Here is a 23,418-nt window from a genome sequence, read left to right on the forward strand (position 1 = left end):
TGATAATCCGACTCTGGTTTGTACACAAAGTATCAATTATCAATGGTTCATTCCCACGACATTTCAATTCCTCTAAACCAGTATAAGAACCATATGAAAATCAAATCAGACAATCAATTATTATTATCCGTACTGGTTAATTCAATCATGCCAACATTAGAAGGCGGTTTCATTTAATTACTGAGTTTTTTTTAACAAAGAGCAAAAAAAGTCAAACTAAATTAGGATGAAATAAAGGAACCTCTAGAAGAATTTTCAACTTATTAAAAAGGCTGTATGCAACTTGGTCCAATTTTGCCTACTCTATTGAAGAAAAAAGAAGCAAATAATGTTATTTTTATATGTCACATAAATTCTCTTTCAACCAAAGTTCAATAAATTAATTACTATATGGACCAATTAATTAATTCTTCGATCTGATTTAGGTGAAAAAAAAAACTAAAGTAACATTTAAAAGTAAAACCAAAAAGAAATCGTAACCAAAATTGACTATAGACAAGACAAGCGCTTTTCCCGACTAGCCGTTTAACAGACGTTAATCTCACCAAGCTCCAATGCTCCGGTTCGTACTGATGCCGAAGCTAATTCCATACCTATACAATTTTTTTATTATTATAGATATTTTTATTAAAAAAACGCGCTCCCAAAAACATTTAATAATGTTTATCTGATTACATTCATTCAGACCGAACACGGAGAGACAAAAACAAACACAAATTGTAAGAGTTTTCTCGCTTTTGAGCTTAAATAAAAGGTTCCAGATTTCGTAAAAAATTACCATTTTTTCCCTTCGAATTCAAGAATAATTTCAAGGTAATGTTAATTTCCATAGATTATTATTACTCTTCTATGGTTAAAATTGATTCAATTTTGAAGTTACATCTGTAGAATATTAGGGTTTGATCCTGGAGATCAAATCGAATTTGTCTATGTTCTTTGTTTGTTTATTGCATTTGGGGCTATTTTTTCGATTATGGTTTGTTTTTTTCCTGTGAGATTTTATCAAATGTTCCTCAATTTAATGTAATTTGAGCTTCTTGGTTACAGATATCAATTTGGTGCTAAGTTTGTAAACATGGCTGATCATTTGAGTTTATGTACCGATCGTCTCATTACTTCTGAGATGAAGAAAGATTCTGAGTCTTCAGATTCTTCTGGAGAATGCTCTTCAAAGCCTCAAGGAACGGATTTGGCTTCTTCTTCTTCATCTGTGGATGAAGCTGATGAAGAAGAACCACTTCTCCTCCAATCTGTTGAGTGCCGTATTTGCCAGGAGGAAGATACCACTAAGAACCTTAAGGCTCCTTGTGCTTGTAATGGTAGTTTGAAGGTAATATATTGTGTGATCTCATTTGTTGTTTGTTTTTGATGGTATTATTGGTTTGAGAGTTTTTCTTATTGAGTTTTTTGATTTTACGGCAGTATGCTCATCGCAAGTGTGTTCAGCGTTGGTGTAATGAGAAAGGCGACATAACCTGTGAGATATGCCACCAGGTAAACTCATCAGTTTCTCAGATTCTGATGCTAAATGTTGTATATTTATGTCAATTTACCTATCTAAAGTTCATAGCATTGTGAGGATAATTAGATTTAACTTGTTCATCTTGTTATCGCTGCTCAATTGTTTAGCTATCTAACTGCTATTAACTACAAGAGGAATGTCGATTACAACTTATAAAACGTTCTTTGTTTTATCCCTGATGATGATCAGCCTTATCAACCTGGATATACAGCACCTCCGCCTCCTCCTCCTGATGAAACGATCATTCACATCGGGTAAATTTTCTAAAAATCTTATGTTTCTCGGTTTACTGACTTAAACAGCAAACTGATATTCCAGTAGTAAAATAGTTTGTCCTAAACAAAGAGAATTATGACTTGTTGAATTGTTATACAAAGTGGATTATATGTAACCATTTATTACAAATCAATATCTTCTAAGAACCCATCAGTATACTAAAGTCATGAACTGTCTTTCGCATCTATTTGCTAAGTCTAATATACATTCAATTATATCTTGCTTTGACATGGTATGAATCTGGTATGGTACAGAGAATTCAAGATGCACTCTCATCTTTAAGATATCGATAACTAACATTATCTATGCATTTAAGTGTAAACTTTTGAAAAGTTTTCATATCCATGTACATTTCCTTTCCCCCATTGTAACTCTCTTTTTATTTATTTTTTGTAATCATCTCTTTTATGCTGGAGCCTCATTGTTCTTGCCTGCAGTGATGATTGGGAGAACGGAGTGCCATTGGACTTGACCGACCCGCGCATTCTGGCAATGGCTGCAGCAGAACGCCATTTCTTGGAAGCTGACTATGACGAGTATTCTGAGTCTAACTCAAGCGGAGCTGCCTTTTGTCGCTCTGCTGCTCTCATCGTAAGCTTGCAGTTTTCTTTCAATAATCTTGTCGAGAATATGATTTCTTACCATGTGAACTGAATGTTCTTTTTTTTTTCATTCCAACTGTAACTCAATACTTCTGTGATGGCAGCTCATGGCACTTTTACTGTTACGAGATGCGCTAAATCTCACTACTAACTCAGAAGACGAGGACGACCCAACTGCCTTCTTCTCTGTATGCACATCTTTCCCTACGTCTTTATACCATCTCTGTATACACTTCTATTAGTTTCTTGATGATTTTTATTGATTCGTTCTTTGCTTTTTACTCTCTGGTTTCAATAGCTTTTCCTTCTTCGTGCTGCTGGCTTCCTCCTCCCATGTTACATCATGGCATGGGCCATCGGTATACTACAACGACGTAGACAAAGACAGGTGTGTACACGAAAAAAAACTCTCTGTATCAAACCCTGTTAAATTGTAAAAATGCTCAATCTAACATATAAGACAATGTACCATTTTTGTTTCTATGAAATCAGGAAGCAGCAGCTCTAGCTGCCGCAGAAGTTGCTTTCATGATACACGGTGGTGGTCCTCAACGCAGGGGACTGCACTTTGCTGTAGCGCCGGAGCCACCAATATCCAACGTCCCAACACCTGTCTGAACTTTCCTGGTAATGATTCTCCGGTAAGGCTATTATAGTTTGTAGTATATCCTTCTATCTTATATCCTTCCTTGAACTTGGTTGTAAGAACTTCCAAACCTTCTATGCTTTTACACATGTTATTATCTTCATCGTATGTTTATGTTATTTGAATCTGTTAAATGTATACTTTGGCTCTCAAATGTTTTGAGACAGAGAGCTTTCACGGCACTATGTATAGTCTTATTATATATTATGATTTTTATAATTTTAAATCATCTTTCGTTACTTCTTCGATATGTTTTTGGTCAATTAAGTGATATGACTTAAGAGAGAACTCGGCTAATCCCACGTGCATTCTTTGCCAATCTTGAGGCAAGCTTCATGCATAGCAGTGCTTAGCATTTCCATTAAGCTCTCCTAAGTAACACAGTACTCGTATTTTCTTGTAAAAGACCAGCACATGGATCAAGACACTACAGTGACAATGCAGACAAATCGAAGAGCCATAGCGATACCTTCTTTAACATCCATGAATTGTCGTTGCTTTAACTCTTTCCATAAAATCTTCCCCAAGGCGCTCTCCTATGTCTCATTTCAGATCATAACATCCCCGAGACATTGATTATTATGATACATCAACTTCTATGTATTTAAAAGTTAAGCAGTCAAGATAAGTTGAGAGTATCATGCAATGTCGGACTCGGATTCATGATACTCTAAAGCGTTCCAACTGAGATGTGGGTGGAATCGTGAGCTCTCTTCTTCTCACCCTATATATGTTGCAACTGAGAGAATAAAAATGGTTAAAGTAAGCTTCTTACTAAGCAAAAACTTGTAATACTTGCATTGTGTTCTTGCCAATGATTACAATATACTTTATTTTAAAGTATAGTTTATAATAAAATATTTAAAATCTAAATGGATGGTTCCATGATTAGTGGGTTCTTACTTCTTACTATTATACTGAATCAAACACATTGCAAGATATTCTATGCAAAATGTGAAAATACCAAATAAAAGTTTGTAAGATATGCTTAACAACCGAAAATTAGTGAACACGAATACCTCACCTAATTTTGCAATAGTAAAAGACTAAACTTGGTCTATTTGGTCGATGTCTAATATTAAATGCACAGTCAATTTTTGTGGTTGGGAGTTCTACAGAGACATGGTTTAAATGCTCTGTGTGAACTTGAAATATGAAACTACAATGTCGTCCCCAGAAATACTGCCGGTCCAGGAAATCAAACTGTGAGTCAATGTCAATGTGAATCAAACTTTACTTCATTTTTGAAAAAGTCTTGCATTTTCCGCTATAAGTTGCATAACCACCAATTTCCTCAATACTCACTTTCTTGCAAGATAGAAATATGAGACTCTTTCTTTTGCTTTCTTTCATTGCTCCCATGTTACTTGGAGCATATGGTTTTACTGATGATGAAACCGATAGGCAAGCGTTGTTGGACTTCAAGTCTCAAGTTTCTGAAGACAAAAGAGCTGTCTTGTCCTCATGGAATACCTCATCCCCTTGTCTCTACAACTGGAAGGGGGTCACATGTGGCCGCAAACACAAGAGAGTAACACATTTGCACTTAGGAGGCTTGCAATTGGGGGGAGTGATATCACCATCAATTGGTAATCTTTCATTTCTCATATTACAGTTAATATCTCTGATAACTCTTTTGGTGGAACTATCCCTCAAGAGATGGGAAACTTGTTTCCACTTGAACACTTGGATATGAGCTTTAATTTTCTCAGAGGAGGGATTCCAACCAGTGTGTCTAACTGCTCCAGGTTGTTGGACCTTGTGTTTTCTTCAAATCCTCTTAGAGGAGGTGTTCCTTCAGAACTAGGGTTATTGACGAAGCTTGTTACTTTATACCTTGATAGAACCAAACTGAAAGGAAAGCTCCCTCCATCTCTAGGAAACTTAACATCCCTTAGAGAACTTGGCTTAGACATAAACAGTTTAAAAGGAGAAATTCCTGAAGATATAGCTAGGTTGACTCAACTGGTCTATCTTGAAGTAACAATGAACAATTTCTCTGGTGTTTTTACTCCTGCTATCTACAACTTGTCCTCACTTGAGTATTTATCCATGTTTGGTAATGGTTTTTGGGGTAATCTAAGGCCTGATATTGGTTATTTGTTACCAAATCTTCAAGATTTATCTATGGGATAGAGTTATTTAACTGGAGCCACTCCAACAACACTTACTAATATCTCTAGTCACTCTGTTGGAGATCTTGCATTTCTTGATGCATTGACTAATTGCACCCAACTACAAGAGTTAGATGTTGGTTATAATAGGCTTGGCGGTTTCTTGCCTGCTTCAATTTCCAATATGTCCACCAACCTTATCTATTTAAGCCTTCAAGAAAATCTCATCTCAGGAAGCATTCCTCATGACATTGGGAATCTCATAAACCTACAAATACTTGGGTTGGGCAAATAATACGTTAACAGGACCACTCCCAGCATCTCTTGGAAAGCTTTCAGGATTTGGGGTATTAGATGTGGCTTTAAATAGAATGTCAGGAGAGATACCATCGTCTTTAGGAAACATCACTCTATTAGAAAAACTCAATTTGTTCCACAATAGTTTTCACGGAACCGTTCCTTCGAGTCTTGGAAAATGTAATCACCTACTACATTTGTATATTGGGTCTAATAAGTTAAATGGGACTATACCTCAGGAAATTATGAAAATCCGATCCCTTCTCTTTCTAAGCATGTCAAATAATTCTTTGACCGGCTCTCTACCAAAAGATGTTGGGAGACTTCAAAATCTTATTGGGTTAGATGTTTCTCATAACAGATTATCAGGGCACCTACCACATGATTTAGGAAAGCGTCTTTCTATGAAACAACTTTATCTCCAAGGAAACTTTTTTGATGGAGCCATTCCAGATATAAGTGGGTTAGTCGGTGTTACGAAGGTTGATTTCTCAAACAATAATATCTCTGGAAGTATACCTGGATATCTTGCAAACTTCACCTCGTTGCAATATCTCAATCTATCGTTTAACAAATTTGAAGGAAGGGTGCCTACAAAAGGAATATTTAAGAACCCTTCTATCGTTTTGGTATCTGGTAACAAAAATCTTTGTGGAGGCATCAAGGAACTAAAGCTCAAGCCATGCCTCGCGCAAGAACCACTTATGGAGAAAAAAAATTCTTCTCATTTAAAGAAAGTTGTTGTTGGAGTAAGCGTAGGAATGACTTTTCTTTTGCTGTTGTTCATAGCTTCAGTTTCTTTGATTTGGTTCAAAAAAAGAAAGAAGAACAAGCAGACAATTGATCCAACTCCTTCTAGTTTGGAAGTCTTGCATGAGAAAATAAGTTATGGAGATCTCCGTAATGCGACAAATGGCTTCTCTGCGAGTAATATATATGATCGTGTCAGGCAGTTTTGGTACTGTGTTTAAGGCATTGCTCCCAAAGGAGAGAAAGATGGTTGCAGTGAAAGTTCTGAACCTGCAGAGACGTGGAGTTATGAAGAGCTTTATGGCAGAATGTGAATCTTTGAAGGAAATTAGGCATCGTAATCTTGTGAAACTATTGACAGCTTGTGCTAGTATTGATTTCCAAGGAAACGAATTTAGAGCTCTCGTCTATGAGTTCATGCCGAATGGAAGCTTGGATATGTGGCTGCATCCAGGGGAGGTGGAAGAGATTCGTAGGCCCTCAAGACCCTTGACACTGCTTGAAAGGCTTAATATTGCCATAGACGTGGCTTCTGCTTTAGTTTATCTTCATGTTCATTGTCATGAGCCTATAGCTCATTGCGATATTAAGCCAAGCAACATCCTTTTGGACGATGATCTAACCGCCCATGTTAGTGACTTTGGTCTGGCTCGTCTTCTCCTCAAATTCGATCAGGAGTCCTTCAACCAATTAAGCTCGGCTGGAGTCAGAGGAACCATCGGCTATGCCGCACCAGGTATATTATCATATATTTGTAGCATTCTATGAAGAATATTAGTATATCATTTAGTCTTGTTAACGTTTGTTTCTGTGAATTCCTGGTGCAAAATACGGAATGGGAGGACAACCATCAATCAATGGTGATGTGTATAGCTTTGGGGTTCTCCTTTTGGAAATGTTCACTGGAAAAAGACCAACCAATGAGTTATTTGGGGGAAACTTTACCTTACACAGCTATACCAAGTCGGCGTTGCCCGAAAGAGTATTAGACATTGCAGACGAATCGATTCTTCACATTGGTCTCAGAGTTGGTTTCCCTATTGCTGAGTGCTTGACACTTATTTTGGAGATGGGGCTTAGGTGTTGTGAGGAATCTCCCACGAACCGTTTGGCAACGAGTGAAGCTGCAAAGGAGTTGATCTCAATCAGAGAGAGGTTCTTTAAAACAAGAAGAACAACCAGAGGTTGAAGAGTATATGCTTTTCTCTACAAACTTCGTAACTTTACACATTTAAAAGTTTAAACTGAGGCCTGTGCGACATCATTTTGTTTTTTCATAAGCTGTGGTTTTGTTTTATACTCTGTTCATTCTCTGTTTTGTTTTCTTACAAGATTGAATACTTGTGTTACCAGGCAGCAGGCTAATAATAAAAATGACGTTGTAGCTGTGGTTTATCAATTTCTGTTGAGCACAGATCACCGTTTTTGTTAACACTCAACTCGTCAACAGAGCGTTGTTGTGTATCTGGATTTTTGTGTTTTGTTTTGTGTTTTTCACCAAAGAATTTCTTTAACTTTGGTCTCGTGAATCTTACTTCTTTTTTTCTTCTACCCTTCGTTTTCGACGCAAATGAACAGAGTTTTATAGTGTTAACCGGTGGTGGAATACGTTTGCAACGGAACGTTCAGACAATGTAACCACTCAACCAATAATTGTGATGGTTAGTGAATAACCACTCATTAGTTAACTTAAATAACCAACACTTCCTACGTGGCTAGGTAACTTAACATCAATGAGATATCTTGGCTTTGGAGATAACAGTATCCAAGGAGTTCCAGAGAGTATGGCTAGATTGAATGATGCATCTTGAATTGTCCATCAACAATTTCTCAGGTGTTTTTCCTCCCGCAATCTACAATATATATATATCCACACTTGAATGGTCAAAATATCTATCAAAATGGTTAATTTCTCGGGTAGCTTGAGGCCTGACTTTGGTGACTTGTTACCAAAACTTCATGAGATATACATGGGAAATAATTATTTCACAGGTGCTATTCCAACATCACTTCCTAATGTATATACCTCAAATCTTCAAAATTTGCAAATGGAGTATAATATCTGGCGGGAAGTGTTCCTACGAGCTTTTCTTAATATGACTTTATAGATTCCAATGAACATTGTTTCATATGCTAAATCAGTACACCTACGATATACACAATATTTTATATACTACTTTAGTCGTTTGGGGGAAAAGCTTGTTGATCTTATCTTAGTATGCAAACGCGAGTTAGGTTCTACCGCGCGAACTATCCATAAATACTACAATGTGTAGAGGTTCAACAGCTTTTTTTTTTCTGTCTAATAAGTCAGAGACTCACAGTCATCTAACAAGTCAGTCGTCTAATAAGCCAACTGAGTATTAACATCTTCAATTGATTGTGTAAGAAATATGGACCACGCGTACTACCAAATAAATACGTAAGAATCTAATTTGGGCATTTTTGTGAAAACAAAAACCTCAATGGTTATCTATTACATATGTATTATTGAGAAGATAAATGAAATGATTTACATTTATGTGAATGAATTTATATATAAATATGAGCGTAAATATTAAGTATATGGCAAACACTAAGATAATTTTTGAATCATACATTTAAAATAGCCTACCTTTTACCAGCATTGTTTACAAATCATGATACCATGAAATTTTGTCCTTTTGCCATCTCATTATTGTGGACACTTGCATTGTACAATGATATAATTGGTGGGATGAATCTGGAATAAAAATGGGTCTACACTAATTTTGGAAACTACTGACTCGTTGATTTTTTAAGTCAATCGTAAGAGTATTTTTTTTTTTTAGTCTATGCATGTTTACAATTACAGTTTCGGGGGTTTTCGGAAACAGCCACGGTTGCAATTTCAAACTTCAAACATTATTATGCATTTTGAACGAATGATTTAGCGATTGAAAACAAGAGTTTATGCGGAAGCTTTATAATTAATTGATTAGCGGATTTAATAGCGATTAAAGAAAAATTACATAAATCTATATATAATAGCAATCTGAATAAATGCTACCAAAAGTTATGTCTTTTCAATCGTACATTTTGGATAATTGTTCAAAAAAAACTGTAGAAAATTTAAAAAATCTATAGAAAATTTAAATTGTGTGTTTTACGAAAAGTTGCGATTGTTCATTATAACGGTTTTTTTTTGTAAAGTTGCAACTGTTCATTGTAGAGTTGTGTTTATTCGAATATTCGTATCTTTTGAAATCTATATATATATTTGTTTGTTTGAACTGTTTTCATTTTTTTGTTATGACACAAAATAATATAAAATTTCAATCTCAACGGTTTTTATAGCTTTCTAAATTATTCTCTAGAATTCATTCTTTTCAAAGTAAAGAAATTCCTCTAATTTTTGATTTAACAAAAGATTTTTAGAATGATGAATCTAATTTACAACTTTTAGTTAATTTTAAATATAAAAATTTAATGAAAATACCTAGAGTTTTTTTCCAAGAGTTAGATGGATTATATAGTGAGTTTTTTTATTTGACTTTTCAATATGGTAATAAAGATGTCTTCTATTTAAAAGCAGTTTATATGAGTTATTAGGTATAATCAAGTGCAGACACAACAATTACAATTTTTCGTAGTACCTTTTCGTAAATTTTTTGCTTTTATTTTTGTTTTTCTCTAATTCAAACGGTTGTACAACAATTACAATTTTTCGTAGTACCTTTTCGTAAATTTTTTGCTTTTATTTTTGTTTTTCTCTAATTCAAACGGTTGTATCTGTTCATTGTAGAGTTGTGTATTTTCACTATATTTTATGTTTTTTCATCACAACTTTTTGTTCTAGTAGTTGTATCTATTTAAATAACCATGTCTTTTGTGGCATACTTGCTACTTCATCAATTAAAAATGACGTCGGATGAATCATTTCATGTCATTATCATTAAAGGAAATACAAAACTCCTTTTTTTTTCTATTCGTCTTGTTCTTCACCTTTTTTAAAAAGATTTACATGTTCTTCACCTTGTTCTTCACATCAACAAAGACATCCAAAACTTAATTTATGAACATCCAATTCGTCATCGTCTTCCTCATTATTCTTTATTTTCGTTCATCATGTTCTGATATTTGATGGATCCGGTTCCGATAATTGTTTTTTATATAATTGGGTAAAAACACAAATATGTATTTAACACCGACGATAGTGGATGTAGAGTTGTGTAGATAGATGCAAAAAACTTGTCTGATATAGTAATGTTGTAATACATTTGTTTACGTTTAGTTTATTTCTTGTAATAACTCAACCGATAAGCAATATAAATCTTTTGTTTACGTTTATTTCTTTATTGTAATAAGTCAGCCGCAAACAATATAAATCAGCCGTCATATGAATTTACGCAGTTTTTGTCTCATGTGAAGTATTATAACTCAGCCGAAAAGCAATATAAATCAGCCATCATATGAATCTACGCAACGTTTTGTCTTCCATGAAGTATTATAACTCAGCTGCAAAGCAATGTAAATCATTCGTCATATGAATCTACACAACCTTTCGTCTTCCATGAAGTATTATAACTCAGCAGCAAAAACAATATAAATCAGCCGTCATATGAATCTACGCAATCTTTCGTCTTCCGTGAAGTATTATAACTCAGCCGCGAAGCAATATAAATCAGACGTTATATGAATCTACGCAATCTTTCATCTTTCGTGAAGTATTATAACTCAGTCGTGAAGCAATATAAATCAGTCTTCATATGAATCTACACAACCTTTCTTCTTTCGTGAAATATTATAACTCAGCCGCAAAGCAATATATATCAGTCGTCATATGAATCTAAGCAACCTTTTGTCTTCCTAAAGTATTATAACTTAGCCGCAAAGCAATATAAATCAGCCGTCATATGAATCTACACAATCTTTCATCTTCCGTGAAGTATTATAACTCAGCCATCGAATCAAATAGATCTAACAAATCGGTCACCATATGTAAATCAACGGCGGCGACAATCAGTCGTAAAACATCGATAAAAACCCTCAATCAGCCGGGAAAATGGTTTAAATCACTATTGTTGGAAAACTAAAAATAAAGATTTGATACATACCGGAACACGAAAATACAAACACGAGTGTAGACGAAATGCGACAGCGATGACGAGAGAGAGATTGATATATATATATATATATATAGAGAGAGAGAGAGAGATAATGACTGATAAGCAGCAAGAAGAGAGAGAAGATAATTAGGGTTCCTCGTCGAAATCTCTGAGAGAGAGTTTTTTTGTTTGTGAACATTAATACAACGCTACAGTTTCTTTCTCTTTCTTTTGAGACAGAGAAAACAGTCAATAATGTTGTGGAAGTGTTTAACGACGTGGATTTTTTAAAATATTTTCAAAATTAAAATGAAAAATTAACCCAGAGTGTTAATTGTAGTTACACCCAGGACACTAAATATATAAATAATTTTTAGAAAATGTATAATATACTAGCAATATTCCCACTTTTCTATAACACCACAGTAATTTTTTTTTACAATATATTTTTAATTTGTTGTCTATGTGATTTTTTTCCTTTCCTTCTTTTAACCACCCGCTAAAACCTGCAAACACAAACCCTTGCGGGAAAGAGCTTTAAAATTTAACTATTCACGGCTACTCTAAAAGTGATTTCTTTGATTGGTTATAATCGCTACCAACTGTAACCAACCGAAAATGATGTGTTGTCGCATAATAGCGAGAGAACCAATCTATAATCAACATAGTTAAACATTGGAGCATTTACAAAAATACCTCTTTTCAAAAATACTCTCTTCTGTTGTCCATTTTCAAAAATACTTATTTTCATACAAAATGACTAAATTACATTTCTTTCAATGAGAATAGAAAATGAAAATATGATCTTTCTCGCTAAATCTTTTTTATCAACACTTTTTCAGTGAAAAAATATTTTGAAAATCTTATAAAACCTTTTAAAACCTTATAAAATCTTCTAAATTTTTTAATAAACGTTATAAAAACTTTATAAAGTCTTTTAAAACCCTTATATAACCCTTTAAAGATCTTGTAAAACTTGTTTAAAACCTTAGTAAAGCTTTTAAAAAACCTTTTAAAAACGAGAAATGGTTAAAATTACCTTTATGTATATACCAATTTTCATAAATACTCCTGTTTTGGCAATTTCATTGTTTCCCTCTTTTAACACAATTATAATATATTAAGTTAGATTTGGGTTCTCTATTTTGTTTTAGGTTTGGGTTCTCTATTTACATGTAGGATAAATTTTTGAGAGATTAGGATTTAGTATCTAGAAATTATAGTTTAGGATTTAGTATTTTGTACATAGAAGAGAGTATTATTGAAAATAGACAACCAAAGAGAGTATTTTTACAAAATGTATAGAAAAAAGTATTTTTGCAAATGCATCTTTAAAAATTTTATAATAACTTAGTTAGAAGTTTTCAAGAGATGATATGTCTTGCCAAAAGTATTTTTTTTGGCGTGAAAATTTCAACGAAATTTTTGTTGGGGAGAATTTTTAGTTTTTTGCAGGAAAAATTAAAATTTGATTTTGTTGAGTAATTTATTTTTCAAATAAAGATAAAATATTCATTAACAATAAAGAGAGTAAAATTGAAAATAGATAGAATAAGAATATCTAGAAAGAAGCATTTCTAACAATTTCTATTCAACTTTTCACTAACATATTTTCATTACAATTAAAAGTGAACTATACTTTATTCTCGTTATCATGTACATTTTCATCATACTAGCCGAAAATTTGAGGTCTTTTATTGTTTCTGCCACCACTGAAAATTTGAGGACATAATTCTCTTAAAGACGTAAAATGAGGACACAATAATTTTAATCTCTATTTGAAACATATTAAAACATTTCTGTAGAGAATTAACATAACTTTTCCTCTGGAAAAAGGAAAACAGTGAAAACACAATGCACTCAATGGCGACACCAAAGTGGTTATCCATATATAATAAATAAGTTTTTATAATAAAAAAAAATCATTTCTTTACATCCACCTATGTTTTAAAAATTCTTGTCTACCACTACTGATTACATCTCACAAAATTGCTAGTCCCACTTTGTTCGCCTTAATTATTAACTAGTCCCTTCAAAAATTTTGTTATCTGATTATTCCCTATCTAATCTGATTATTTCTTGTTTAATATTGTGTACACCTCTGTTTCAGAAATCGTTAGGTGCTAGTCGGGCTGTGAGTGAAGGCTTAGCGATTAATCGGAAAATCGGATTTAAATCGGGGATTAGTCGGGGACTAGTTTTAGGGGTTTTATCTATATACATCTATAATATAGTAAAATTGTAACATGCTGTTAGGATTCGTCGGTGGTACAGTGGTTTGCAGTGGCACATAAAATCCAGGGTTCACGGGTTTGAGCCTCACCAACTTCTTTTTTGGTTTTTTTCTCGATTTTTCATTAATGAATACAAAATGACGAAAATGTCTTCATCTTCTTCCTCATCGAAATCGATCTGAAAACCCTAATTTAAGCTGAGTTTTCATTTTCTTGGCAATTATTCTTCATTCTACTTTGTTATTCTTATAGTTTTAGTCTTTATATGATATATCTACAACAAAATCATAGTTAGAACATCAAAAACCTCAATTTTTTTGATAATTAATATTTTACAATAACTAAACTCTAAACTTTTAATGAAAATCATAAAATTTTGTTATGTAAATACATTTTTATGTGTTTAATGTAATTTTGAAAATAATACTATAGTTTTATATTTTAGTTGATATTTTTTTTAATATAGATATAACTATACATATATTTAATACATATATTTTATTTTATTATTAGTTTAAAATTAGTTTTTAAAAATCTCAGTTGAATCTCTAATTTTCTTGCTATGCGATAGGCCTACCCTAATTTTATGACTAGCGCATACCAATTTTTTAACTAAAGGCATCTAACCCCTATAGATAGATATCCCAAAAAAGCAAATGACCAAACTATCCAACGCTCTCCCTATATATATGTATAACACACAACCTTGTCCGTCTCATCAACAAACAACAACCAAAACATGGCTTTCACAGAAATTTCCTTAGTCCTTTTCCTTTGCCTCTTAGGTCCTTGTAGAGGTGCTAGAACCCCAACCCCAAGCGGTGACGGATGGGTCCGTAACACTGTGACACAAGAGTTCTTTAACAACATTATAAACCAAGCGGACAATGGCTGCACAGGGAAAAAGTTCTACACCCGCAACTCTTTCATTGCTGCTGCTGATAGTTTCCCCGACTTTACTACTTCTGTTACAAAACGTGAAATTGCTGCCATGTTTGCTCATTTCACTCACGAGACCGGACGTAATATATTTTTTCTTTTCTTTTTATCTAATATATATATATATATATATATATAATATATTATAGACAAACTAATTAATATTTTTGTTTGTACATCTACTCCATTCATGACCGACTCTAAATTTTAGTTAACTCAACCTAAGGGTTGGGTGCTTGTGCTTCTAAACGTTTGCAACTTTGCATAATTTGAATATAGGCAAGGGTGATTATTACAATATTATAATTACACGTTAAGTATTTGAAACAGTCTTGGTTTAAGACATATAAGATTAAATTAACCTGTGTTAAAAATGAACATCTGACTTCATCCCAATTAGTTGAGCTGATTATAAATCACTTTTTTTTTTCTTCTTCTTTTAACGTGCAACTCTATTTTGTATAGACTTCTGCTACATAAAAAGAAGATACCGACAGTCACGGCCTTACTGCAACCATCCTGCAGAACAAATAGATTGTATAACGCCGCCGCCGGGAAAAGGCTACTGCAAACATCCAGAAGATTATCCAGACTGTGCATCGCCGCCGGCGGGAAAAGGCTACTTCGGTGGTGGTCAGAGTCTTAGGTCCGCATACAGAAGATTTCCACCGAGAAGGCCCTACTGCAACCATCCCGCAGAGCAAAGAGACTGTATACCGCCGCCGGAGGGCAAAGGCTACTTCCGTCTTGGTCAGAGTTTCAGTCTTCACTTTCTACGCCAGTCTGAGCTTGTGGCTAGCAACCCAACTGTAACTTTCCGGACGGGCTTGCGGCTTTGGATCAAGAACGTAAGGCCGGTGCTGAACCAAGGGTTTGGAGCCACCATAAGAGCCATCAGTGGAGTGGAATGTAACGGTGGGAATTCACGTGCGGTCGACGCAAGGATTGGCTACTACAGAGCATATTGTGGACAGCTTGGTGTGGATCCTGGTCCTAACCTTAGTTGCTAAAAAGTACTTCAAAACGCAAACACGCATACACGTGACGTGGTACGTGATAACGCTGATTGCGAAGTGTGATATATATATAATAATAATGTTAAATTGCATAAGAAGAGAATTGGTCTTCCTTGTGTCTACGGATGGACCATCTTTTCCATTTCCTATTTTCCCATGTTTGTATGAGCTACGTCTCCACTCTTTGCTTCTTGTTGCAATAAGTGTATTTATTTTAAACCAATGAAAAAAAATAGCTATGATACAAAATTAAACGAAAATACTAACAATTTTCGATATCAATGTTGCAAAATTCATCATTTGGACCCACATAGGTAAAAAGACCCGAATTCCACTGGTTTTTCCTAATCAAGCTCGCCAATCACGCTACTATGGCTCACATGCAACCCATCCGCCGTTGGCATCTTCTTTCGAGCATAGTTGATTCAATTAAATTCCGATTAACCGGAAAAGATGAAGAACGATCGGAGGAGAGCAAAGGTGGGAAACACCGTTTTATTAATTTGATCCAAAAATTTGTTACAAGACGTTAACCCAATTAATGTCAATCCTCAAGTCTATATACTTAACACTAAACCAGAATCTAATCTTGGTTTACTAAGTTAACCGATTTGAACCATCTATCTTAATACACCCTCCTCAAGTCTTTAGCTTTGAACTGTCTGGTTTGGAAGATAAAGACTTGATAGTGACATGAGCTTGAGTAGATGATGGAAAGGACCGGGTTGTAGAGGCTTCGTGAGTATATCAGCATGTTGGTTCTCGGTTGGAACGTGTAATGTCTGCAATGTACCTGCTTTGACCTGGTCACGAACAGTGTGGCAATCAATCTCTATGTGTTTGGTGCGTTCATGGAACACCGGGTTCATAGCAATATGAAGATCAGACTTGTTATCGCAGAACAACTTCGCAGGACATGTAACTTTGACGCGGAGGTTTTTTGTAACCAGATGATCTCACAAGTAGCATGTGACATAGCTCGATATTCTAACTCTGTACTACTCCGACTTGTGACAGCTTGTTTCTTTGACTTCCAAGAGATAAGAGAAGTACCAAGACAGATGCAATAGCCTGTAATTGATCGTCTAGTATCCTTTCAAGTACCCCAGTCAGCATCTGCAAAACCATTTAAGCACAACTCTGTATCTACAGAATACATCAAACCTTGTCCAGGATTAGCCTTGATATAGCGTAGATCTTTATGTGCAACCTGCAAATGGACATCGGAGGGAGCTGATATGAACTGACTCAGTTGGTTTACTGCAAAGGTAATATCAGGTCTTGTGATTGTTAAATATAACAATCGACCTATTTGTTATCTGTAAGCTTCCGGACTTGGAAGAAGTGTGCCCATGTCTTTAGTGAGATGCACTTTAGGATCCATAGGAACAGAGCTTGGCTTGCAATCTAGGAATCCAACATCAGTCAACAAATTCTAGGCATACTTTCTCTCACAGGCAGAAATTCCTTTATCAGATCAAGCTATCTCCAAGCCTAAAAAGAACCTAGCAGGACCTAAGTCTTTAATCTTGAATTCAGACTTTAATAGATCCTTTAAGTCCTCCACTGCCTTATCATTATCACTTGATATCATGATGTCATCTACATAGACAAGCACAAAAAAAAAAAACACCAGTTCCCTCTTTGACAAATAGTGTATTATAACCTGGGGACTGGATATAATTCACACCAAGTAAGACAGAGGAGAGTCGTGTGTACCATTGGTGAGAGGCTTATTTAAGTCTATATAAAGACTTAAGGAGGTGACAAACTGGATTTGGAGGCAATGTAGTGTTCAGCAGAGGTGTATAACCAGGAGGCAAGCGCATGTAAATCTCCTCTTCAAGATCTCCATGGAGGAAAGCATTCGAAACATCCATTTGTGTGAGACTCCAACCCTGTTTAGCAGCGAGACCAAGTATAAACTTCACACTAGTCAACTTAGCCACATGTGAGAAGGTATCCAAGTAATCTACACCCTCCTGTTGAGTAAAACCCTGTGCCACCAAGCGAGCCTTGTAGCCCTCTACACTGCCATCAGAATTGTATTTTATGGTGAAGATCCATGTGCAACCTACGACATTCTTACCCGCAGGTAGCGTTTGAACCTCAAAAGTCTTGTTCAGTTCAAGAGCCTGTAACTCGTCATTAGCTGCATTAGTCCATTTCTTCGATTTTATAGCCTCAGCAAACGACTTTGGTTCTGTTTCAAGACTATAGGAAAATATATAGGATTGAAATTCTGGAGAAAGTTTATCATAAGATATAGTAGAAGTAATAGGAAATGGAGTAGTAAGTGTAGTAGTAGGGGGTAAAGTAGAAGTGAAAGGTACTAAAGAACAGTGATACTCAGACAAATAACTAGGGGGCTTAGTAGTTTGTTTAGGCCTAGTAACTATCAGAGAATCACTCTTAGTGTTATGTCAGTTGCAGTATCGATGGTGCTAGAATTCAAATGCCTATTAGATGTAGTAGATGTTAATGCAGATGAATGATCAATCAAAGAGTTTTCAAAATCACTAGCAGACTCAGAATCAACAAAATGTAAAGGTGGTGGTAAAGGCAAAATATGATTAGGAAACATATCAACAGAGGAGGAAAGAAGATCACTTGTTTTAAAAGGGAATTGGTTTTCTTGGAAAAAAACATTTATGGAAATGGAAATTGAATTAGACTCTAAATCAAGAACTTCATACCCTTTAAAACCAACAGGATAACCAAGAAAAACACAAGGTTTAGCTCTAGGAGAAAACTTATGTCTATCCTTTGAGTAAGTTGATGCATTAACACAAACAACCAAAAGACTTTAATAGACTATAATCTGGTAATTTCTTAAGAAGAAGCTCAAAAGGAGATTTATTGTCAAGTAAAGGAGATGGTATCCTATTGATTAAGAACACAGCTGTTAAAACACAATCACTATAATGTTGTAAAGGAATATTAGACTGAAAAATTAAAGAACGAGCCACATTTAGCAAATGTTGATATTTACGTTCGACTACTGAATTTTGTTGTGGTGTGTAGGCACACGAGAAATAATGCACCATTCCATTTTCTTTAACAATTCATTGAAAGCTACCTCAGGGGCATTGTCAGAGCGTATAGCTTTAATCTTTGAGTCATATTGAGTAGAAATGAGTTTAATAAAAGCTGGAAAAATATTAGAAACATCACTTTTATTTTTGAGCATATAAACCCAAGTGACTCTAGTACAATCATCAACCAAGGTTAAAAAATATCTAAAACCTTCAACAGACTCAAGACTAAAAGGACCCCAAATGTCAAGATGAACAAGATCAAAAGGTTTTTCAGCTAGATGATTATGTGAAATAAACGCTAATCTCTTTTGTTTTGCTAAGGGACAGATTTTAAATTGCATGACATCTAATGATTTTTGTTTCAAAGAAGGAATATGACTAACAAGTTTATGTAAAGCAGATAGAGATGGATGCCCTAAACGTTGGTGCCAAAGAACTCCATCTCCCAAGACAGAACCAGCAAAAGAACAAACCGCAGGAGTAGATGGTGAGAGGGATAGTTGCTCTGTTTCCATAATGTATGAGTTGTTAAACAATTTACCCCTCTCAATCATCAAGCCTTGAGAAAGTTCCTGAATGAAACAACAGGAAGGAAAGAAATGAGCAGATCACAACAATGTTTGCACTAAACAGCTAACACTAATTAAATTGAACTTAAAATCAGGAACATGTAAAACATTATGCAATATCAATGTCGATGTGATGCATATTGTACCTATATGACTTATAGCAACCCTAGCACCATTCGGTAGTGTAACCGTAGTATTAGACACAAGAGTTAACTCACTAAACATTGCTAGTTCCGAACAAACATGACTAGAAGCCCCACTATCTATTATCCAAGCATCTTGAGGAAGAATTTTCTAAAGAGATGAAAGGGTGTGTTCTTGAAAGATTAGAGTATTATCTCTATATTTAAGACTAGTAGAAGGAAATGAAACGGTACCAGAAGACGAATTCCGAGTCATTAAACGAAAGTCAGAGATAGTTGCAGCCGCAGTATGAGGCATAATAGACGTAGTCACATTCTCTGAAACTTGTGCTTGACTCTTAAGGTGAGATATAAGTTGTTGTATTTGTTGTGGTGTGAAATCTTGAACCTTCAGATTAGGACCATCACTCACTCCATAAGAAACCCCTTGCGAAGGCATATAAGCTGCATTAGCAGTAGCATCATTGGAAGGTAGACCATAACCGAGTAACCAATATTCTCTGAATAGACATTAGCAATAGCATTAGCCTTCTGCATTGCATCATAGGGAGCCATTGGCATCCGAGGCTGAGTTTGCATCATGCGAGGTTGAAATTGAGAGACTGGCATACGCGGTTGAAACTGGTTCTGACCATTTCCTTTATAGTTGTAACCCATATAATTATTTTTATATCCTGGAGGAAAGTCATGTAGCTTGAAACACTTTTGTATGGTATGTCCTGTCTTTCCACAATTGGTGCAAACAGGCTTCTGATAAGACTTCATCGTATTATAAGCTGCGACATACGCACTCTCCATATCTCCATCTGTTTGAGAAACATTCTGAAAGGCAACATTATCAACCCTAGTAAGAGGCTTAACATGATTCTGTCGCTCATCTTGAGTAACCATGTTAAAAGCTTACTCAATCGTAGGTATAGGCTTTAACATCAATATGTGACGCCTGGTTTGATCATAACTCTCATTTAGACCCATAAGAAATTTTGTCACTTTACTACAGCATCACACTGACATCTCCCACAAGTGCAGACTAGAAGATCAATATAATTCTTGTGTTCCTCCCACACTGTAAGCAAATCAGTATAGTAAGTGGAGACATCATTCGAACCCTGTTCAATCTTGCTAAGTCTTTGCTCAATAGCAAATACTTGTGGTGCATCATCTTGCTTGAAACGAGAGACCAAATTGTTCCAAATACCTTTAGCAATAGGTATAAAAAGCAAGCTCTGACCTATCTTCTTATCAACCGAATCCATCAACCAAGTGGACACTAAATCATTGCATCTAGTCCAAGCATCATAGTCTCTATAATTTTCCGGAGGTCTTGTAATCATACCATTGATAAAACCCAGCTTGTTCCTTATATTTAGACCCATCTACATCGAGCGACGCCAAGAATGAAAATCCGAAGCCGTAGATAAACGATCTGAGACAAGAACCAAGCCGGCATGATCAATACTCTGCAAAGAATAAGGATTAGCATATTTATCTGTTGCACAACGTGATTGCTCAGTTGTAATCGGCGGCGGCGGTGGTCGATTGTTCGGAGCAAGCGGCGGAGGAGCTGATGAACTAATTATATGAGATGATTAAAGAAATTTCAAAGAAAAAAATGAAATCGGAATCGAAATTGAAGCAAGATCCGTTCACCCAAAGATCAATCAAAGAGAAGTCAAAAGAATCAAGATCAGAAACAAGTTCCGAAAACACAAATCACAAATCGTGATAACAAGAAGCTGAATAAAATGAGAAATCGATGGAAGTGGAAGACTCATCTCCGATCAATGGATGCAGAAGCAAAAGAAACTCAAAAGAAGAGCTCTGCTACCATATTAAATTCCGATTAACCGGAAAAGATGAAGAACGATCGGAGGAGAGCAAAGGTGGGAAACACTGTTTTATTAATCTGATCCAAAAGTTTGTTCCAAGACGTTAACCCAATTAATGTCAATCCTCAAGTCTATATACTTAACACTAAACCAGAATCTAATCTTGGTGTATTGAGTTAACCGGTTTGAACCATCTATCCTAATAAATTCCTCGTGTGGTCTTCACGGCTATCTTCTCCAGCCATGGTTGGCATAGTATTCCTTATGTTCAGTAAATCTATTTGACCAAATCTAGTAGCACGTAGCTTTTCAAACTGAGATTGACGATCAAGAACAATATGTTATTCAGAAGGGGTACACAGAGCTGTTACTGTTATGGACATGCAAATTACTTCATTTATTGATTTACAATATGAAAGCCCAAGCATCATCTCTAGAAGCACAGACGATGCAAGAATCAAGATGGCACTCACAACTTATAACAAGATATTTTTGCACAATCAAATACATTAGCCTACCCAACCGGTTAAAACCATAACAGAAACATATTATCCCAAAGACTAGAGGTCGTCGGTTCGTGTAACATTTGTTTTTGTTTTTTTTTTTGGACAAAATGTTGTGATCTCCATTATGAGAAAATGTAAGAGCCTAGGTCGAGCACCTTTTAGTTATTCAAAATAAAAACATTTGCTCCTTGAAATACATAATACAACTCCTAAAAGTTCATTCAAACCGTATTTTTAAATTCTTCTAAACTAGTTAGAACCATATGAACCATAAAACTTAATTTTGAATCATGGTGCTATTTTTAGAATTTTGGATATGATTTGCTAAATTTGAAAACAAAACTTATTTTGTGTGCTATTTGTGAGAATTACCATTTTTTTAATAAGTTTTGTGCAATTTTCACAAATAGCACACAAACAAGTTTTGTTTCCATGTTAGCACATCATCTCTAAAGTTCTAAACCTAGTTACATTTTTCTAAATTAATTTTTCAAATTTTAACAATAAACTATAAATACTAAAACCTACACCCTTGAAACTATACCCTAAATGTAAAATAGAGAATCCAAACCTAAAAAATTTCCTAAAAAAAATTTAAAATATTGTAATTATGTCAAATAGTGTTATTTTTGAAATTTTGTAGAGTGTTTGCTAGAATAGTCCATAAAGCTTGTTTTAGTATTATTTAAGGTTATTTCTCATTATTTAATGGTTATGTTTGCAAATTAGTACATTCTCAAAATCAGGGTATAGTCTTGAGGGGATCGCGTTTAGCGTTTAATATTTAGAGTTGAAGTTTAATTTTATATTTTTAATTTGAAACATAGTGATTTTTGAAAATTTAGAAATAATGTGTCAAATTTGGAAATAAAACTTATTTTAGTGCTATTCATAAGAATTATCCTATATTTTTATACATTTGTGTACGATTACAATTATGTATATTTTTATACAGCATACACTTAGGGGGGGGGGTGTATCAAACTAGTAATTTAAGTGATTTGTGAAAAATTACAAATCTTATATTATTTAATCATGGATTTTAAAAGCTCCAATGAAATCCAGTGTTAATTAAAGTAATAATTAGAAAAAGTAGTTTAAAATCTACTGTTATTCAAAACAGTTTGTGAGTTTGGTTTTTAATAGTTTTGATTTTTGAAGGTTTTTATGTGAGATTTGAAAGGATTTTACAATAAATCAAATTAAGTTCATTAAAATCATCCAAATCATATAAAACTCAAATCACCTAAAATACTAGTTTGAATACACCCTCTTAATGAGTTGTATGGACAACAATGACATCATAAAATAAAATGCATATCAAAATTATAGTGAAAAATATATAAATTTGTGTATATAAAAAAGTTTAGAATTTTTTAATATAGACTAGTATTTTAGTTATTAGATTGAAGGGAAATGTAGTAAAGAAGAAAAATGTATTTAATTTTAATGGCATATTTGAAATAGTACGATTTGTTGAGGGTGTAAAAGTTACTCAAATATTAGTAAACAGTGAGAAATCTTTATTTTACTAATTATAAATAGTTAATATTCTGTTTTTTTTTAATTATAATTAAAATTTACTATTTTGCAACTTATCTCTTAATTAGTTTATAAATCTGATTTAGGTGAAAAAAATATTCATCAATGGTTTTTCATTAATCAATAATATTCAAATGACAAAAAAACATTCAAAGTCTAACCCAAAAATTTCCGTTAAGTTTATGAGAGGAACATAACCAAACCTATACATTTTTAAAAAATATTAATAGAATAAACAAAATAACACTCTCTCAAATTATATAGAAAAAATTGCCTCTTTTTTGTTCTCTTTTAATTAATGTTTGATTTAGAAAAAAAAAAAAAAGACA

The 23,418-nt window shown here is 34.3% G+C and overlaps 5 protein-coding genes and 1 pseudogene across 6 annotated transcripts; 4 read left to right on the forward strand and 2 right to left on the reverse strand.

Moving 5' to 3' along the window:
• Positions 1–545: 545 nt before the first annotated feature.
• LOC104780556 (uncharacterized) lies at positions 546–3,272 on the forward strand. The gene is made up of 8 exons (XM_010505055.3): positions 546–813; positions 1,048–1,330; positions 1,423–1,494; positions 1,712–1,776; positions 2,236–2,389; positions 2,505–2,588; positions 2,699–2,788; positions 2,893–3,272. The coding sequence occupies exons 2-8, from the start codon at positions 1,076–1,078 to the stop codon at positions 3,016–3,018; spliced, it is 846 nt and encodes a 281-aa protein (XP_010503357.2). The 5' UTR covers positions 546–813; positions 1,048–1,075; the 3' UTR covers positions 3,019–3,272.
• A 966-nt stretch (positions 3,273–4,238) lies between these two features.
• On the forward strand, positions 4,239–7,606 carry LOC104780557 (putative LRR receptor-like serine/threonine-protein kinase At3g47570). 2 transcript variants are annotated; one of them, XM_010505056.3, is made up of 2 exons: positions 4,239–4,635; positions 5,819–7,606. In XM_010505056.3, the coding sequence occupies exon 2, from the start codon at positions 6,346–6,348 to the stop codon at positions 6,973–6,975; it is 630 nt and encodes a 209-aa protein (XP_010503358.1). In that variant the 5' UTR covers positions 4,239–4,635; positions 5,819–6,345; the 3' UTR covers positions 6,976–7,606. The 2 variants fall into 2 exon arrangements, with proteins under 2 accessions (XP_010503358.1, XP_087367493.1); XM_087511367.1 differs by having other exon boundaries at positions 4,371–6,943; positions 7,035–7,606.
• LOC147945961 (uncharacterized) lies at positions 4,371–5,472 on the forward strand (annotated as a pseudogene).
• Positions 7,607–14,148: 6,542 nt separating the features above from the next.
• Positions 14,149–15,711, forward strand: LOC104780559 (endochitinase At2g43590). Its single transcript, XM_010505057.3, has 2 exons — positions 14,149–14,529; positions 14,912–15,711. Exons 1-2 carry the CDS (start codon positions 14,247–14,249, stop codon positions 15,454–15,456), a joined length of 828 nt encoding a protein of 275 aa, XP_010503359.2. The 5' UTR covers positions 14,149–14,246; the 3' UTR covers positions 15,457–15,711.
• A 398-nt stretch (positions 15,712–16,109) lies between these two features.
• Positions 16,110–20,103, reverse strand: LOC147945962 (uncharacterized). Its single transcript, XM_087509429.1, has 11 exons — positions 19,704–20,103; positions 19,442–19,656; positions 19,313–19,363; positions 18,709–19,072; positions 18,507–18,612; positions 18,257–18,345; positions 17,276–17,794; positions 16,968–17,064; positions 16,627–16,672; positions 16,516–16,578; positions 16,110–16,367 (listed from the first exon to the last, which is right to left on the reverse strand). The coding sequence occupies exons 1-11, from the start codon at positions 20,101–20,103 to the stop codon at positions 16,110–16,112; spliced, it is 2,208 nt and encodes a 735-aa protein (XP_087365555.1).
• Positions 20,104–20,198: 95 nt separating this feature from the next.
• LOC147945963 (uncharacterized) lies at positions 20,199–20,588 on the reverse strand. Its single transcript, XM_087509430.1, has one exon. The coding sequence runs from the start codon at positions 20,586–20,588 to the stop codon at positions 20,199–20,201; it is 390 nt and encodes a 129-aa protein (XP_087365556.1).
• Positions 20,589–23,418: the final 2,830 nt, after the last annotated feature.

The sequence above is a fragment of the Camelina sativa genome, chromosome 4, assembly GCF_030686135.1.
Source record: "Camelina sativa cultivar CO46 ecotype springtype chromosome 4, ASM3068613v1".
Lineage (NCBI taxonomy): Eukaryota > Viridiplantae > Streptophyta > Magnoliopsida > Brassicales > Brassicaceae > Camelina > Camelina sativa.